General features: G+C 31.5%; 1 protein-coding gene across 1 annotated transcript; it reads left to right on the forward strand.

Annotated features, from left to right (window-relative positions):
* Nucleotides 1-1,158: 1,158 nt before the first annotated feature.
* Nucleotides 1,159-19,650, forward strand: LOC134712215 (egl nine homolog 1-like). Its single transcript, XM_063573543.1, has 5 exons — nt 1,159-2,298; nt 6,961-7,080; nt 9,281-9,417; nt 14,894-14,958; nt 17,444-19,650. The coding sequence occupies exons 1-5, from the start codon at nt 1,366-1,368 to the stop codon at nt 17,509-17,511; spliced, it is 1,323 nt and encodes a 440-aa protein (XP_063429613.1). The 5' UTR covers nt 1,159-1,365; the 3' UTR covers nt 17,512-19,650.
* Nucleotides 19,651-21,097: the final 1,447 nt, after the last annotated feature.

A 21,097-nucleotide genomic window follows, 5' to 3' on the forward strand; every position in this document is an offset into this window, starting at 1 on the left:
TCTCTGTATCTATGAAAAGAATTTAGGGGGTCCTCCTTTTGAAGCGTGACAAAATCGGGTCCCCTCTTAGGCAGCCAGTGGGCCCTCACTTATGACAAATTCTGGATCTGCCACTGAAAAGGCTTAACTCATCAGATGGACAAAAATACAAGTGGACGTGGCCGGGTACTTGTACATCCCGACAAAAAAACCCCACACACAATGAACAGATCTGAGAGTACTTGCAACTAGTGCAAAGCCACTAACAATTAATAAAAAATCATGCAAACTTCAAAACCAAATCTGTATATATTGACAGTTGTATATTGACATTTGAATTTTTCGGCAGTTGATTGTTCTTTTAATAATATGTAAACACTTCACTCATCCTCTGAAGTCTCGACAACATCGGTGATTTGTATTCAAAGCAGTTTTAATTCAAATCCGCCGTTATTTCCCCACTTTAATTGGAATAATTTTCGCGTGAATACAATTATTTATACTTGAAGTAACATGTATTCGTTACCTACTACCAATTCCAAGGCAGTCACTGGCAATCACACCATACGATAGTCTTTTATTACATATCCGGATCAGCTGAGACTACTCATGCTCAGTCAACACATACAATGGTCCAGAGATCATTCAGTGACCGCTTTTGATAGTAATCTTGGAATTGATAGTAAAAAGCAAATACAAGTTAAATATAAGCTCATAGTATATAGATTTATACAGACTTTATACAAAAAGAAAATAATGGAAAACCAAAAAGATAATGGATTTAAGAAAAAAGGGGGAGGGCCAAAAAATTGTTCTGTTGCCAATGATTACGATACATACCTAATATGAATTGGAACTATACATATTTATATTTTATGATTCCTTTTGTTATTGTTTTTTTTTTAACTTTTATTGATGTCTAATGTATGCCGATTTGACTTGTACCCCTATAAAGCTTCTTGTGAGCGGCCCATCATTTTAATAATTGAAATATAAAACTTCTTCTTCTGCAGTGCAAGAAGTCATCTTGTCTGTGTCATTCCTTCATTTCACACGAAAATATAATTATTTTCATTATTGTTTTTATGCCTTGAATAGGTTCGTATCGCACCGACACATGCTGAAGCTTCAGCTTTCGGGCGAGGACATTTGCGTCGCAGACTAACATCTTGTTTTTTGGTATATTGTCGGATCAAATAAAGAGCAGTCTGAGTACCGAAAACATCAATTTCGTCGTGATATTCAAGACAGCTTCGTCGTGTAGACCATCATGTATCTTTAAAGTATAATAACACAAACAGCCAAATATTCATTAGTATTCGTGACAACTTGAACACTATCTGTGTCATGGAGGAATGGATCAAATGAATGTAAACATAGGAAATAATGGCTGCATGTGTACGTGACAAGGGGAACATACGCAACGTTTGCCAACTTTGCGGCCAAGTGAATAATTTAATGATCTGTGCAGGTTGTAAAAGAACATGGTATTGTTGCAGGGAGCATCAGAAATATGACTGGAAGTATCATAAGAAGAAGTGCAAAAAGCCAGAACAACCATCAAACGAAAAACAAGAATTGGGTCAAAAAACAAAATCGTCTATAAATAGTAACGAAATATCAATACCGGAGGGTTCCCCACGTGTGGATGGGTTACGTGACAGTGAAGATGTAAGTTTAAAAGTTGTTGACACTGACAAAACCATGAGTGAATTAAGATCCTCGAATTCTGCTGGAAATGTTACCAGATTAGAACAATTGAATTTGGAAGAAGATAAACAAGTTACTGTTCCAAAAAATGGCAAAAATTCCTCAAAGGAATTCTTCTTACATTCAAATATTTCAGAGTTAAAACCTTTTACATCAGAATCTGTTCGACAAAATATTGCTAGACACTCTTCTAAGAAAAGAAATAGTTCTGACAAAATGCCGCCAACAACGGAGGAAGAGTTTGACACAAGCAAGACATACTTTTCAGTACTTGAAACCAGGACTGAAATGCTTGCAGACTATGCATGCAATTGTTTAAATCGTTATGGCGTGTGTGTTATTGACAATTTTCTAGGAAATGGAAAAGGACTTGAAATTCATGAACAAGTCCAAGACATGCATCGAAAAGGATTATTCACAGAAGGACAACTAATGAACTCTGAACGTGGAAATTCAAATTTGAAACATGTTAGAGGAGATGTTTTAACTTGGGTTGATGGTAGTGAGGAGGGGTGTGAAGACATTGGATTTCTTGTATCCTCCATGGATGCTGTCATTTTAAAGTGTGCTGGCAAATTGACTAATTGTAGTGTAAATGGGAGGACAAAGGTAGATACTATTTTGTTGTTTTCATTTTGTTTGTTTACTTGGTTTTTTTTCAGAGGCAAATATCCTGTGATAGACATGACATGAGAGTTAAAAGTGTAAAAGTTACAAACACAACATCAATACATGTAGCCCCGAAAAATGTTCAAACTTGAAGAATCAATAAATTTAATAGAACCAAACTATGAAAGTTGCTCACAAGTTTACATCTATACATTTTTATGCATGGTACATGTACAAAATGTATACATGTACATGTATATGTTACCAATATTAAAATTTACATGATTTTACAAGAATTTATACTAATACAATGTACATGTACATGTAATGTTACCAATATTAAAATTTACATGATTTTACAAAAATTTATACTGATACATTGTACAACATGTACATCATGTACATGCATATGTCAGACATAACATACCTTGTACATTTGTGAAAAAATTCCATTCCTATTTAAAAAAATAGTTCACAAAGATTTACAAAATGTACATGATGCAAATGTTCATGTAAAGTCATGTACATGCAACTGACTTTGTACTATCATGACTATACATGTGTTGAAAACACTTTAAAAAGTTCTAATTTCAAGTACAGGCTCACTCTGAATGAGGCCCATAACTGTACATGTATTATAACTGTAATCATTGATGGTTATATTTCAAAACATCTCAGTTTATATTTCTAAATAATATATATAAAAGGCTAAAAAATGTACCTTTGTCTACTTTGAGAAGGGATATTAAATTAGTTTTTTTGTATCTTATTAATCAAAAGGAAAAATATGTTGATATTAAAGATCATTTGTTATTTAACCCTTTCCTCCATTGACAATTTTTTTTGGCATACCTGATTCGCATAGGATTTTTCAATAAAATGCTAAACATATACTTTAAAGTATAAACAAATTGCGAAAAACAAATATTTCATCAAATAAATTCAAGTCAGATATTCTTATGAATATCCTTTTCATATTGGATACAGATTATATTAAGTCTGAAGCAGATTCTTTTTTGTCAAAGCCTTGCAACTGAGGTACTACACAGGCGTCAAAAGGCGTCATTATGGAGTAAAGGGGGTGGCGTCACTATGGAGGAAAGGGATAAGGGAGCTACCATTTGATTTTTATGGGGGGGGGGGGGGGGGGGGGGGCTAGGATGAAATTTGAAAAAAATAGGCAGGACAGGAGTTTTGAGTAAAAAAAGGCAGGATGAGACACTTGCAAAAAAAAAAAGTCAGAATGACAATTTATGTAAAAAAAGTCAGGATAAACTAAAAAAAAAAAGCAGGACCAGATAGAGTGAAAAATAAAAAGACAGGACAGGGATTACAACGATTTCATCCTAGCCCCCCATAAAAATCAAATGGTAGCTCCCTAAACCAATGCACATCTGATCTACTGTACATTTTTGTACATGCAAAAAACTAAAGTATACCACAGTATTTTTTTTTATTATCAATAAATGATTGAAAATAGGGGGGAAAACATATACATTTGTAATATAGGATATGAAGTAATACTGTTTATCATGTATGTATATACATTTTTACATGATATATGATATGATATAGCTAAAATGCTTATTCAGATATATAAATCAGTTTGTAAATATTTTAATCTGTAATTGTATTGGATAAAAGATTTAGCATTTGGTTTTGTATCAGAAAGGACAAAAACCTTTTGAATACTCACAGCCATTCATAGCTGACTACACAGTACTGGTTTTGCTCATTTTTGTTTGAGAGCAGTACAGGTACCAATATTTGTTTTAAATATTCTATGTCATTTGGTCTTTTGTGTAGAGATGTCTCATCATGCTCATTCATTGGCTTTCATGCCACTACTATTTAATTTCATTAACTGTTGATTATACTTCATGTAATTTGTAATTCTGCAAGAATAATATTAACCAAAGTACATGTGAGACATACATTGTACATGTATAAGAGATATTTTAACTCAAGTTGCATATACATGTACATGTAAACGTAGTGTATGTGTATATATATAATATTGGAAAAAAGATAAAAATGGCCCATTAATACTTATAATTAGTTCGGGCCTCCATTTTTGCCAAAATGTTGTAACACAGTAAGTTCAGATAAGTGTTTAGATGGATGGCCAGTTCTGTGTTTGGTTACTAATTATAAATCATTTTTTATACATGTATGTTGAGATTATCTTACACATGTTTTTGCATGGCTTTGACGAGTTTGATATGTTATTTTCTTCTGGATTTTGAAGTAAAAATTAAATCATTTGCTGAAATATTGATGACTGTTTCGCAATTCGCTTACATTGACTTAATTGAAGAAAACGTAACAATGATGTATCCCCTTTTTTGTGATTGATTGTTGCTTGCTTTATGTCCAGTGTTTAAGAAATGAGACAAAGAATCAATAATAAATTTATGATAAGAAGTACATGTATATCAATATTATTAGCTTATTGTATGCTTGCAGGGCACATGAAAGGACTTAAATTTGCATCTATATATAATGCCATTGACTTTCATACATTTGTTAGTTTCAACAGAAAAAGCATATATGTCATGTATGTTATTTTGTATATATATATATATATCATGTATATGTAACATATTCTTTTAATCTGCCATTGTGTGAAATGACTTTCATGTGTCATTTGACAAGGTATGTCACTGCTATAAGACATAATTAGTACAATTGCAGTTGATATAATTTACATAAGGAATTGAAAAATAAAATTACGACAAAAACTATACGTGCAATTTATGAATGCAATTAATGCATATTTAATTGATTGTGTGGAATGTCATAAGAGTTCAGTAATTTACTAGAGATATTGATGTGATGTGGTAGTGTTTGGTACATGTTGAAAGTTTTATCGTAAACAATAAAATTGAGAAAGGAAATGGTGAATATGTCAAAGCGACAACCACCCGACCATAGAGCAGACAACAGCCGAAGGCAACTAATGGGTCTTCAATGTAGCGAGAATTCCCGCATCCGTAGATGTCCTTCAGCTGGCCCCTATAAATATGCATAATAGTACAGTGATAATGAACGTCATACTAAACTCTGAATAATACACAAGAAACTAAAATTTAAAATCGTACAAGACTAACCAAGGCCAGAGGCTCCTGACTTGGGACAGGCGCAAAATTGCGGCGGGGTTAAACATGTTTATGAGATCTCAACCCTCTCCCTATACCTCTAGCCAATGTAGAAAAGTAAAAGCATAACAATACGCACATTAAAATTCAGTTCAAGAGAAGTCCGAGTCCGATGTCAAAAGATGTAACAAAAGAAAATAAATAAAATGACAATAATACATAAATAACAACAGACTACTAGCAGTTAACTGACATGCCAGCTCCAGACCTCAATTAAACTGATTGAAAGATTATGTCTTCATCATATGAATATCAGGCACAATCCCTCCTGTTAGGGGTTTAGTAACATACTATCATAAAATATATGAGAAGAACATAACCTGTGTCATGCCAACAACTGTTTTTTAGAAATAAATGTGTTTAGTTCCGATGCAAAGACCCTATCAGTGAATCAATATTAAAGCCAAAATATGCAATTTTTAATGACCTGACAACAGTATCATAAGACTGCATCCCAATGGCAATCTTTATTTATCAAAATTAAAGACATAATCATGTTAAAAACAAGTTTTTAGAAGTAATTTTATTTTCTTAGAACATGTATGACCTTTTACTCTTACCAGCACACAAAATAGTATTCAGTGTTTTCTGGTGTTGAACCAAAGTTTCATAGTGTTGTTGGTTTGGTGTAGCATTAATGCCTTCTATTATCTCATTCATACATAACTCCCGTGCAGGAGTTTCTCGCTGCATTGAAGACCCATTGGTGGCCTTTGCCTTTGTCTCTTTGACACATTCCCCATTTCCATTCTCAATTTTATTAATTGAATGTTTTTTTGTTCTTGTGAAAAGTTTGAAATTTAAGTAAAGCTGCACAGTATTCTCATGGGTGGCCGATTGTTGTATCCTGTTATAAAGTGTGGCAGCCTACTGTAAAGGTGTAATCTGACAGGGCTTATCTGACCTTGACCTCATTTTTCATGGATCATTGATGTGTTACATTTGTATAGTTCTTGTAGTAATGCTTAAATCTTTAAACTTTAAATGTTATTAGCCACCCTCACTGATATTAAGCTGCTATTTGATGTATAATAGTATGATTGATCAGTATATACATGTACATATATGTCATGATAATTTTGTTGTCAGTGACATGTTTCTACTGATAACCTTATTACGTAATTTAATTTATAAATTTGATGATTACCAATTTCCAGGCACTTTTTTTAGGCTATTTAGATTTTTGAGAAACTATGATGTTCATGAAATATGATTAAAATGTTCTGAAAAAAAAGTGTTGTGATGTATACATCAATGACACAGCAACCAGACAACATAAAAGACATATAGATGTCAACATTTGATGGTCAACAATAGAAAAATCTTGTTCAAAATGCAACTAAAGTCTAAACAAGTTGGATGTATATTAACAAAGTCTTTCAATGATAAACATTGAAAGATGACCTAGACATAATATCCAAATAGTACTTTCAAATTTTTACCATGGTTTTTAGATTTTTGACGTAAATAACTATATCATTAATCATCTTTTAACATATTTAAGGCAATGGTTGCATGTTATCCTGGAAATGGTACACAGTATTTACGTCATGTTGATAATCCAAATGATGATGGAAGATGTATAACATGTATATATTACCTCAATAAAAACTGGGAAGCTAAGGTAAGGTATATAAATACAATCACTTAAAGTATGTCATTTAATTTTATAACATTTGTTCTGTTCTTGCCAAATATCTTTTTAGCTTTATAAAGAATAAATACACATCCATAAATAGCATGTATATATGTGTAACACTCCTAAACATGTCCTTCCCCACAAATGTGTCAGATTCCACCAAACGTGTCTTATTTGGCCTAAATGTTTCCATTATACATCCCCTAAACATGTCAGATAATTGTTATTCGCCAAAACGTGTCCAATTTAAGACGCCTGAATAACTCAGAACTTTTAGCGCTATTATGTTCTCCATGAAGTTAATCATGTCTATGGCAATCGATGATTTAAGATGTCAGATTTTTATCAAAAAGATATAAATGCTGAAGTATTTTGGCACAATTTCTATAAACTAAAAAAGGAACAGAGTTTAAAGAGTAATATCCTAAAGGAGTAGGGACCCCTTTTTGGCCCCAAAATATAACAGTTTTACAAAATTGTTAAAATGTAAACTTTTAGTTATTTATTGGACAGTAGAATGCTTCTGCTACATAAATGTGGCCTGTTTTTGACAATACAATGCACATATATCAGGTACTAGCACCATTAAGTCGTGCAAAATTACTGAAATCTTCACTATTCTAGCATTTTAGTTAAATTGTAGACAGTTTTCGTTTAAAATGAAAGTGGCGGCATTCATGCTCATCCTTAATATTGAAATGTAAGTTGTATTTGATGATAATACATAACATATGTAAAGGTTGTCTGTTGAAGATGAACACGGATGCGGCCACTTTAATTTTCGCCAAATCATCTGAAAAGATACATTTTTCAGCATATTTGGTAGATTTTCATATTTGTCAGAGCTTGAATCAGATCGTTTTTAATGAGTCAGTTAAAATCTTTCAAATTAATTAATTGATTCAAATAAAATAGACACTTTTAAAAACTTGAGGCCAAAATCGGTCCTTATCGAAGTAGGTGGACCTACTCCTTTGTTAGCCTAAGCTTGTTCAAAGCCGGCTGTTTATATTAGCATAATTGCAAGTTGATTTGCAAACATAAGATTAACTCTTTGAGTGATTATTTGTAGTCCAGTTGGAAATATTTCATGCATATTCAGAACTTGACCACAACATAAATGAATACATGAGGTAGATCTATCTCTTCCTACATGGGGACATGACTACATACTCTTACATCCCACACAACCAAATGGATGCCCAACAGTATTTAACTGTTGGTTGGAAGAAGACCTAATTAAACATGTTTCTATTCTTCATTCACGCTTGGAGGTAGAACAATAGATGAAAAAGTAAACTGATATCAAAACTCAAAGGTGTGTGATCAAACATGAAAACTGGTATTGTATCATACATGTAGGATGATTTGCTCTGGTAAATAACTGGGTTAAATAAATTGATTTATTGGTGACTGCTTTATGCTGCATCAGCACAAAAAGGCTATATCGCAGAAAGGTTAAATAATTACAAAATCAACTAAATCTCAGACAAAAGTCACACTTTATCTTAGAAATATGTCAACAAGAAACTATTGATTTTCCTGTTATGGCATTTTGAGAGCTAAGGATGTATGTTGTCTGTATTGTTATTAGAAAAATAACACAGCAACTGAGATAAACAGTCCTGACAGATGTCTGATATACATGAATAATCCCCTACTATGGTATTTTATCTGAATTGACATATTTTTTAACACTGCATATAAAAATAAAGATAACAAAAAAATATAAAAGCTATGTTGACACTACATGTATTACTTGTACAAAAATAAACCTATGTCCTGTTATCAGATGTTTTAAACTCTGCAAGATTTACAGGTATAACATGTAACACAGATAGAATGAAATAAATTACCTTTGATTTTACAGGTATGTACTCAAATATGCAGGAGATAAACTAGAACAAAGATATTAAATCATATGTTCCTAGAAAAACATACTCACTGTAGATGTAGTGTACATGCCTGTATACATATCCTTAATCTTAAAGAAACATATATTACATACATGACTGATGAGTCTGACAATAGACTTTCCTAACAAGTATCATTAGACTTTCAGTTGTAAAAATTCAAAGATCTTGATAACTGGAAAGTCCATTTCTACAAGCAGATTCAAAATTGTAAATTTAGTACATAAAATCAGACAAAGTTTATCTTAAATATCTGTATATATATATTTTAGAAATATGGTGGCCTGCTTAGAATTTACCCTGAGGGTCAGGACAGGGTTGCTAGTATTGAACCAGTGTTTGATAGACTTTTATTTTTCTGGTCAGATCGACGGAACCCTCATGAAGTAATGAAAGCTTTTAAAACAAGGTATGTATAGCTATTTTTGGTGTGATTGAACTCCTCCAGTCTCCACCTAGTCTGATATTTTGAGCATTGAATAACTATTCCAGTGTTTTATATGTATGTTACTTTAATTTTAATTTTTTTTTCTTTAAAACAAAATATCAAAATCAAGTTTTCCTATTTTCACTGAAACTTGAATGCTTATTTAGTTATTTTACTTCAATTTAAATCTTAAGTAACACCAAAATATTGCTGTCTTTTTTAAATTTCAGTTTCTGTTTCCATAGTATTTACAACTTTATTTCCTCTAAAAAGTTAGTTAACAATAAAATATATGATGTATCACTACAAAAAAGTATGTACAGAGAGCTGTTACATTTCTAACATATTGCGTTAAGTCTAATAATTTTCTCAGACATCGACACATTTGCTTCTAAAAAATACCTAGCAGTATGACAACATTTAATACTATTTATACTGATTTAAAGACAAATGGGACTTGTATTTTAAGTACTTTGGAATGATGTACTATTTCAGTTATGTAATGTTGATGTGCTGTACTTGAGTTCAATGTCTCTAAAGTTTAAAAAAAACTTGAAAAAATCTTATCCATTTTAAAATAGGTGAATTGTGTTTGTTTAAGGCATACTTATTGGTCACGTGGCAAAAGTGCATTCCATAGTGCACTTAGTTGATAACTTATCAGTTGCAATGGGTCACGTATCTCTTTATTTATATGCCAGAAGTCATTGTAAAGAACTATTGTAATTCTTTACATAATTTTTTTTGAATGATAAATGTTAAAGACCATGGCAGATTGACTCTTAGTTATGTATTCCTCATAAATCATTTATTTTTGTAATACATGTAGCAAATTTCAAATTATGTAATTGTAAAACCTATTTGTCCTTGTCCTTTCTAGCTAATTTTAGTTTCCATGTGACCAAATGAAGTAGATAGATTAATGCTAGTCACATATAAAGATCACTCATCTTGTCTGTGTACTAACATCACTGATATCATTATCCACTTCACATTCTATGTTAATCTGTAACTTCTTGGAAACAAACATTTATAGTAATCCTTGTAGAAAACAAATATAACCAAAGTTGCACAAATTCTTCTTGGGACATTAAGTTGTGTACTGTGGATTCATTTTAATTCAGTGGATACCAATTTTCTTTGGATTTTGAGGGAAAAGATGAAATTATATGTTCAACCAATGAATGACATATTTCCTATAGACTTGTATGCAGTTCAACAAAGTCATGAAATTAAATATCCACGAAGTTTTCCTTAATCCAAGAAAATTTGTACTCACGAAAATAAATGAAACCACAGTAACTGATAATCTAATTGTTATCTCAGTAATTTCTAGGGTCTCCCATACCAAATCAAAGACTACCTTTCTGCTTATATCATATTGAAGACCACATATTTTCTTAGAATCACAGAACAATTACTAAAACTGTCTGGATTAAGGTTTCTGAACTTAAATGAACCAGCATCAAGAAGTTTGTCTATGATTCTCTGATCTTGATGCAGGGGAGTTATATTTGATTAACTTTCTAAATTATTTTTAATGTCCCTGCTGTAGGGTAAGGGCAGAGAACATTAAGTGTTCCCCTTGACTGTTCTTCTGTTCTCTTGTCTGTCAATCCAAATTTTTCTGCTCTTTCATAAGTTTTACCTTGAGAGTAAATTTTATAAAACTCAAAGACAATCCTTACAACGAAGACTTGCAGACAGATTTGAATTTGGGCATTGATTCACTTACTATTTTAGCTTATAATGCCCCTTTTTAACTTAAAAAATTGCATTTTTTTCGTTTCTGCACTCAAACTTAATTTTGTGGCATCAGAATTTTATGAAACTCATACACTAGTGAAGGAATCACAGTCACAGTGTCATGTGCAAAACTTTTCATGTCACGTAGTATGATTTCAGTTTCTGTTTGGCAATTTCAAATTTTGTAAAAGATCTATTTGTATGCATTTTAAAATCAATTGTACTCTACTGTTTCATATAGAATATAGCAAATTTTCACAGAGAAAGATCTCTGCTCTTACGCACTATGCTTAGAATCAAATCACACAGACTTTTAAAGGAGTAGGTCCAGTAAGACCTCTTTTTGGCCCCAAAATATAGCAGTTTTACAAAATTGTTAAAATGTAAACTTTTACTTAGTTATTGGATAGTAAAATGGTTCTGCTACACAAATATGGGCTGTTTTTGACAATACAATGAACATATATTGGGTACTAGCACCATGAAGTCGTGCTAAATTACTGAAATCCTCACAATTCCAGCATTTTAGTTAAATTTTAGACGGTTTCCGGGTAAAACAAAAGTGGCTGCATTCGTGTTCATCCAAAATATTGAAATGGAAGTTGTATTTGATAATAAAACATTACATATGTAAAGATTGAGGATGAACACAGATGCGGCCACTTTCGTTTTTGACAAAAACCATCTGAAAAGTGTAATTTTTCGCATATTTGGTAGATTTTTGTCAGGCCTTCGACTTTAGTCAAAAAAGCGAGACTAAGCGATCCTACTTTCCGTCGTCGTCGGCGGCGTCCACAAATATTCACTCTGTGGTTAAAGTTTTTGAAATTTTAATAACTTTCTTAAACTATACTGGATTTCTACCAAACTTGGACCGAAGCTTGTTTATGATCATAAAATAGTATCCAGAAGTAAATTTTGAAAAAATAAAATTCCATTTTTCCGTATTTTACTTATAAATGGACTTAGTTTTTTCTGCGGGGAAACATTACATTCACCATGTTCACTCTGTGGTTAAAGTTTTTAGAATTTTAATAACTTTCTTAAACTATCCTTGGTTTGTACCAAACTTGGACAGAAGCTTGTTTATGATCATAAGATAGTATCCAGAAGTAAATTTTGTAAAAATAAAATTCCATTTTTTCCGTATTTTACTTATAAATGGACTTAGTTTTTTCTTTTTCTGCAGGGAAACATTACATTCACTCTGTGGTTAAAGTTTTTAGAATTTTAATAACTTTCTTAAACTATCCTTGGTTTGTACAAAACTTGGACAGAAGCTTGCTTATGATCATAAGATAGTATCCAGAAGTAAATTTTGTGAAAAAATAAATCCATTTTTTCCGTATTTACTTTTAAATGGACTTAGTTTTTCTGCAGGGAAACATTACATTCACTCTGTGGTTAAAGTTTACTTTCTTAAACTATCCTGGGTTTGTACCTAACTTGGACAGTAGCTTATTTATGATCATAAGATAGTATCCAGAAGTAAATTTGGACTTTCTTCCAGTTAACATTGCATACAGTCTGCAGTTAAAGTTTTCAAAACATTTATTAGATTCATTAACTATCCTAGATTTTTACCAAACTTGGACAGAAGCTTCTTACAATCAAAAGATAATATCAAGAGGAATATTTTTATTGATTTTTTTCCTCATTTTTGTTGAGCCTGTGATTTAGAGCAATAGTAGGCGAGACACTGGGTTCCGCGGAACCCTTACAAATTTTTCATATTTGAGCTTGAATCGGATCATTTTTAATGACTAAATAAGTTAAAATCTTGCACATAAATTAATTAAATCATATGAAACAGACACTTAAGTGTTTAAAAAGTGGTCAAAATCTTTCGTCAGATGAAACTGAAATTTGAGGCCAAAATCGGTCCTTACCGGAACTACTCCTTTGTGTTGTCAGTCGTCTCAGAGTAATGTCCCATTTCATCTAGGAAAATTGCAACAAAATGTGCAGGGACATTCTTGGCTGTCAAATTGTATCATTCTTTATTAAAAAATTAACAAGATACATTTGCTGGTTGAAAGCAAAATGTACTGGTACTTTATCCTGGACTTGTTAAAAATTTAGTATTACATAATTAGTAGAACTTGCTAGTCCTTGAAAGTAATCTAAGTTCTGAAATATACATTCCTGTATTCTAATATGTATCCATTATTCTAAATTTTGACTCTTTGTATAGTTTTTCTAAGTTTTGACTCTATGTATAAATAATTCAATTTTGAACGTAACATGTCTTCTGATTGGCTGACGTTATTTTGTAATCAGCCCAGAGACATAATTTAGTCATGTGACCGTGACGTCAACAATGTTTTTTCATGGCTTCTACGGTTTAAAATAGAATCTAGAAAAAAAAATTATATTATAAGAAATGACTGTAATATTTTTTCTGTCTATTCGAAATAACGTAAAAAATGTGGTACACACTGTTAAATAACCGGCTACGCGCGTTATTCAGTGTGCCCCACATTTTTTATGTTATTTCTTCATAGACATAAAAAATATTACAGTCAATCCATAATTATTCTAAATTTTGACTCTTTGTATGATTATTCTAAATTTTGACTCTTTGTATGATTATTCTAAATTTTGACTCTTTGTATGATTATTCTAAATTTTGACTCTTTGTATGATTATTCTAAATTTTGACTCTTTGTATAATTATTCTCACTTTTGACTCATTGTATCATGATTGAACTTTGTTGAAATTTCACTGTTGAGTTGATTTGTTCCAACTCTGACAATAGAATGATCATTTAATTTTATTTTTTATTATTGAAACGGATACCCTGATTTTTCGCAAGGCCTTGGCGGCTGAGTGGTCTTAAGAGACCATTCACAGTGATTACTAGTCTGCCATTATTGATATATTGACTGTCGCTGAATATGAGGTTCAAACACCAACATTTAAAACAATTAATCTTAATTATTTGTGATATTTTATTTGTTGTGAGGAAGTTATGTCTTTAAAAAAAAAATCATTTTTTTCCCCCTAAGTTCTTTTATAGATAGCAAGAAAAGATCTATAAATAAATCAATACAGCTGAAATTGTCAATTGATTCTTTACAAGAGTTATTGCTCTTGAATAATAATTTAACCACACTGTATTACCAATGTTATTTTCAACTGATCAGGTGGAGTTAAGTTGTAATTTGCATGAGGACAGTTTATTTGAAGATGTATATGATAAGGATGATTGGTGTTATAAATATTATTGATTTCTAATCACCTATCAGTGTCACCAGACGGATATATACAAATGAACTGAGTGTATGAATAGGGGTGATTAGCTGCAAACTTCATTGATGAATTTATCCCAAAACACCTGTCTATAGATGGACTGATCTTTAAAGAGCAAACTGGTTAAACCCTGGCCAGCCAAGTGAAATAAAACAAGTAAAAACATAGAGAGAAACTAAACTTAGTCAACATGATTAAAATTGACAATATACTAATATTAACATTAAATGGCAATTTTTGCCCATTTTGTTTTAAGGTCAACTTCTTCAGAACTATAATTGTTGGGGATAAAATATGATAGCAAAAAAGATCAATACATAAGTAGACAAAACAGACTTTGTCAATCCTGGCCTAGTAGGAGCTTCATCCCTGAAATGATATGTTTTATTCTTTTTCTGTTAATTTGTATTGTTATTTTTTATGTATTGTAAGAAAAGCTATGTTATTTTTGTTTTTCAGATATGCAATAACTGTATGGTATTATGATGCTGATCAACGTGAAAAGGCAATCAAGGGATACAAAGGTACATAAATATTAATTTATAATTCAATAAACAAATATTTTATTTAGATGTGGTATGAGTGCCAATGAGACAACTCTCAATCCAAGTCACAATTTCTCAAGTAAACCATTATAGGTCAAAGTACGGTCTTTAACACAGAGCCTTGACTCACACCGAAACAGCAAGCCCCAAAGGGCCCTGAAGTTGACTAGTGTAAAACCATTCAAACTTATGCTTCATAACAATATGTCCTTGTTTCCAGTGGTTTGGTGAAACAGTATTTCATCAACCAGAGACAAAAGAAAACACAACTTTTTTCAGGCGACTAAGGGCATAACTCTGAAATGGCAAAGTAAAGGTCAAGCCTCAATTGTCTGTTATGGTTCATGATATTGTATTATATATATAGTTTAAAAAGGATTTGTGAAGCTGTATAGTAATTACATGTATTAAGAAACTGCATAAATTCCAATTTTAAGGTAATTAAGGGCATAACTATTAAACAGCAATTGTTAAAACCATAAGAAGCAAACTAATGATCCAAATGGTTGTGTTCAAGTTTCAAAAGATTCTTCCAGTAACCGAAGAAAAACCAAACTTATTATGTAACAAAGGGGCATAACTCTTGGATGGTACAAAATTAAAACACCAATATCAAAGTTGACTTGTATGTTATGGTTTAACACATAGTGTTAAACTATAAGCAGGCAGTAAATATGAACCAGTCAAATATATAGGCAATAAATAAAAGCTTTTAATGTGGTGAATAAAAATTAACTGGAAAAATTTGAAGGCAATGCTGTTGAATGGTGATTTTTGTCGAGCCTGCAATTTTTTTTGCAGAAAGCTCGACATAGGGATAGTGATCCGGCGGCGGCGTTAGCTAACTTCTTAAAAGCTTTATATTTTAGAAGGTGAAAGACCTGGGTGCTTCATACTTTGTATATAGATGCCTCATGTTACAAAGTTTCCGTCAGTCACATGTCCAATGTCCTTGACCTCATTTTCATGGTTCAGTGAACACTTGAAAAAAAAGTTCAGAATTTTTGTCATGTTGAATTCTCTCTTATTATAAGTAATAGGATAATTATATTTAATATGTGCATACCTTGCAAGGTCCTCATGCCCGTCAGACAGTTTTCACTTGACCTCGACCTCATTTCATGGATCAGTGAACAAGGTTAAGTTTTGGTGGTCAAGTCCATATCTCAGATACTATAAGCAGTAGGGCTAGTATATTCTGTGTATGGAAGGACCGTAAGGTGTACATGTCCAACTGGCAGGTGTCATCTGACCTTGACCTCATTTTCATGGTTCAGTGGTTATAGTTAAGTTTTTGTGTTTTGGTCTATTTTTCTCATACTTTATGCAATAGGTCTACCCTATTTGTTGTATGGAATGATTGTAAGGTGTACATGTCTAGCGGGCAGGTGTCATCTGACCTTGACCTCATTTTCATTGTTCAGTGGTCAAAGTTAAGTTTTTGAGTTTTGGTCTCTTTATCTAATACTATAAGCCATAGGTCAACTATATTTGGTCTATAGAAATATTATATGATCTATATGTCAGTGGCGCAGGTTTTATTTGACCTTGACCTCATTTTCACGGTTCATTGAATAGTTTTTGTGTTTTGGTCTATTTTTCTCAAACTATAAGTAATAGTTCAACTATAAATGTTGTATGGAAGCATTGTTAGCTGTATATGTCTGCTTGGTATGGTTCATCTGACCTTGACCTCATTCTCATGGTTCATTGGTATTTATTTAGTTATTTTGGTTAATGTTAAGTTTCTGTGACAGTTGTAATAAAGCTTTATACTTAGGACTATCAACATAATATCAATGATTAGTAAAGAAGGCGAGACATTTCAGTGTGTGCACTCTTGTTCTAAATTTTACAATATGTTGACAAGGAAAAATTGAATCAGAATGCTACGGTATTTTTAAGTAACAATTTTTTTTCAATGTTCACACTATTAAGATTTTATTCATTATCAGTTTCTTTGAATATGTTGAAATTCAAATTCTAAAGCATTATATTGCTAAAAGTGCATTTTATAAATACCAATCTTAGAACCATAGACATTAATGAATCTTGTTCCGAGAAATGTTGCATGTTCTCACAGCAAAAAAGAATCTATATTTTTAAAGACAAAATCAAAGAGACCAACAGTTTGTCAAAGTTGTTTAAAAAACAGTGTGACAAAAGCTGTGACCAACTAACAGGTAAAAAGGATGGGTGGCTAATATTAACTTGAAACACAGCATAGATATATATAGATATACTGTACTTGTTTTCTGTCTCCTGGCAGAAAAAGGGGATGGGAAGTAGGTAAAATAATTTAGAATGAAATTTAGGATGGGTATATAGGAAAGCAGGGCACATAACAAATTTTGTTTGGGAGAAAAGGGGGGTGGGGTGCTGCTGAACTCTTTACTGATTTTATTTTCTTATCTTTACTTTGTATTTTCTTATCCTCACTACATGTTTCTTTTGTATTTTGTAGGAGGTATGAAGCCAGAGATAGTTCCATTACATTCTCATGATCAAAGATCTGTTAACTGTGACACTTAAGTCTTTGAGACTTTAATTATTTGTTACATATCATTTCAATTATAATTTTAAAGATTGATCATTCCCAGGTGTTGCTTAAGTTTGTGGTTCTTAGTTATATATGATTGTTAAGAATATATTAGATGCAGTGTACTATATAAATGTTAAGAGTATATTAGATGCCCCATTCTGTTCTAGGAATAAACATTGCTTTAACCATATTTTTTACGATATATCAATTTCTGTCTCTGCTAAAAATCACATAGTGCATATTTTGTCAGTTAGATAAAATCTACTTTGTCAGATAATAGTATTTTGTGTAAAAAGTTGCTGTCAATGTGACAATATATGATGAGGCCAAAAAAATAATACATGTGTTTCAGCTAACCCTACCTATCCTAAATTTTAGTGCCTACCGTAACACTTTTTATGCCATTTTGGAACAAGCACTGTTAAAGTCTGACTGTTTCCTCTAGTAGTAACCAGCTAAACGTTATCAGAAACACATGTATTATTTTTTGGGGCCTTAAAGTACTAAATAATTTTTAATAAATATATTATCAATATACCTCTCTGATAAGAACTCTTGATTGCTGAGGATATGAACAGAACATGTCAACAAGTGGAAATAATTACAGAAGTGGCTGTGTGGACACAGAGATGTGCCTGTCATGCTAATTTTGTAATTAACCTTTCAGAAGTACTCTTTTAATTTTGGGTACACATGTACTTTTTGATTTTATTCACCTGAAAATATATTTAACACTTTAAACATGATAAAAACTATAGCAGATCGTGTGCAATTCACAAGTTAGACAAAGGTGTCAAGAAATTTGTGTAAATGTTATCAGTTATATAAAGGATCTTAAAATAGGAAGTCAATAGGTAGAACGTATGTAGTGATATGTATATTTTTTAAAGGAAACAGTGACACTTGAAAACTTGATTGCTTCAAATTGAAATCTATTAATAAGCATGTAAGATCTAACTATGAGTTGTCAAAGTCATTGTTTGATTTCCAAGGTCAAAGATGAATTATAGTAAAGGACATTACCGGTAATAGAATTTGTTGTTATTTTAGGTCCCTGTATCTACTTGTGTTTTGTGTATATATTCTAAAATAACACACATTTCTCAGGTATAAACTCTTTATAATATATTCTATATAGTGCTTTGACAGAGCTTAAATGATATCTTATGAACAGTAGTTCTATGTTTTCCAATGGTGCTACAGAAATATTTCTCATAGGAAAAATAAATATCTTGCCTTCACAATTCAACAGAGGTATACCCAAAATGGTTATTTTTTTATATATCACAAACAAATTTTAAACCACTTTTAATAAAGTGGATTTCTGGTCTATCATTCATCACAGATTTTTCAAACTCGTGTAAAAGTACCGATTTTTTAAATGTATGTTCAATGAAAAAAAAACGCAGATTCCTTGGAGTGAATTCTGGAAATGAGAAACTAGCAATAATAATAATTCTTTATTTAAAGAGGGTTACACAGTTAGTTATAAAGCTAATCTTCCCTGAGGCCCTCATGAAATACAATGACATATAACAAACAATTACAACCTTCTGAATGGTCTGCAAACCTCCCAACTGTGACTATTTGCTGGGGATTTCTTCAATGGAGGCTCCCAAATGGATATTTTGAAAGAACAATATTTGTCCACAATTTAAAACAAAACAATCCATTTTAATAGGATATATTATTGTTTAAGTATGAAGAAGCAAATAAACAATGTTAAAAAAAATTTGAAGACTCCTTTAAAGGTTTTTCAGAACTATGAGCACCATATTGCATGTAAAACCCTCATGGCATTTTGAAAAGTTGACAGGTATGGGTCTGGTGTAAATGCCTTATAAATTAAATGAAAGGTGTCTAATGTGTTATTTGCGGTATTTGTACATGTTGTTCCTAAAAGTGCACATGATTTTATTAAGATTATCTCTGTTCAAGGATAGAAATTTCTGTTAAAAAATATATGCATCATGCAAGCTGTAAACAATGAAGTGCTTATTCTTTTCATTTGAATGTGCTTATCTTCGTAAATGTGTTCTTGCTCATTTGCATATATGTGATGTTTACATCATCATTTCATGTTTTGTCTGATAAAATTTTTGTTAAATTTAATAAAATATGTAAATGTTTTCTTATTTTTCTCAAGTGCTGAGTTTGATTTAATATTGATTTGAGGTGTTTTGTTGGTTGGTCAAGGAAAAAAAAGTGTGATATCATGGTCTAAGATCCAGATCCAGAGATCACACAATATACTAGTCCAACATGAATACGACAGTGACTTACTTGAGGAATATTTACAAAACAAATAAGACAACTTTATTTGAAAAAAACAACCATTTGTTTCAACAAAAGCATACAAAAATAACATAATTTACCCACTTAAACATTAACAATCTTAGTAATGACTGGTTGGTTTGGAGTTAAATTAATGTGTGTGGGACTGTGGGTTGGATGGTGTGTCTTTCTGCAAACTATTACCTGGTTAACTAGCATGTTTAGACCCTATCTCAGCAGGTCCATGTTTTACAAAAGAGGGTTGGTATCAAATTAAAGATCTCATCCTTATGTAAATGTAATAATTGCAATGGATGTTCAACACCAATCCGTCACCCTCATAATATAAATATAATATTCCCTCTTGTTTACAAACCGTTAGTTATGAAGTTATTATAGATAATGAGGTTCTGGTACCAACATTGCACATTTTCAGAAATTCTCTAACTTTGGTTACTCAAACTTATAGTGATTATTCTTGCAGTTTTTGTTGGTCTCAGCCGAAGAAGTTTTCAGATGTTTACAAAATATACCCTGTTTGTGCCTTTGATGTACTCTGCATTATTCCATTGACTTTATTGGGAAAATTTTTCATGTGGGAAATGGAGTCTGATAACCAAAAATTTGAACTATTTGTGTTAATTGACATCTAGAAACAGGTATTTTGCCAAAGTAGAATAACAGATGCAAGGATTTAAAATCATATGTTCTTCACATACATAAAGCTTTAGTTAAGTTAAATAAATAAATGGTAGTGTGTGTATGTCAATGAAACCAGCAGCCCAACAACTCAAACACATCAAAAGGGATCTTAAACAATGCAAATTATTGAAGATGAATCCAGAATATATAGAGAAAAATGGAGAGCAAAACTGCACCATAATTATATTTGTGCTGTTACTCACAGTCCACTTTATAAAATATGAGATATCAATTGATGATTCTTTAGGTGCATTTTAAATGAGACTCAAAACATGAACATGTATTCTTGGACTAATATACTATATTATAGCCTCAGATGTATGTGGATGTGTATGTACTTCTACTGGTTGTTCAGTTAGATGTAATATTGACATTGTATTGTACTTTAATGCAATGAATGCAGTTTTTACATTTCATGTACATGTATGTATAAGGCTAGTGTCAAGTCATTCAGAGCAAAGTTGAAGTTTTTAATTTACTTTATCTTCTAATTATATTTATATGTTTTATAAATATGTTTGATTAAATCATATGTACTTTGAAAAAAAACTGTGAATACGTTTTGAAAATTCATTTTAGTTGATAAAAAAGATCTATACT

Source organism: Mytilus trossulus, chromosome 3 (genome assembly GCF_036588685.1).
Source record: "Mytilus trossulus isolate FHL-02 chromosome 3, PNRI_Mtr1.1.1.hap1, whole genome shotgun sequence".
Classification (NCBI taxonomy): domain Eukaryota; kingdom Metazoa; phylum Mollusca; class Bivalvia; order Mytilida; family Mytilidae; genus Mytilus; species Mytilus trossulus.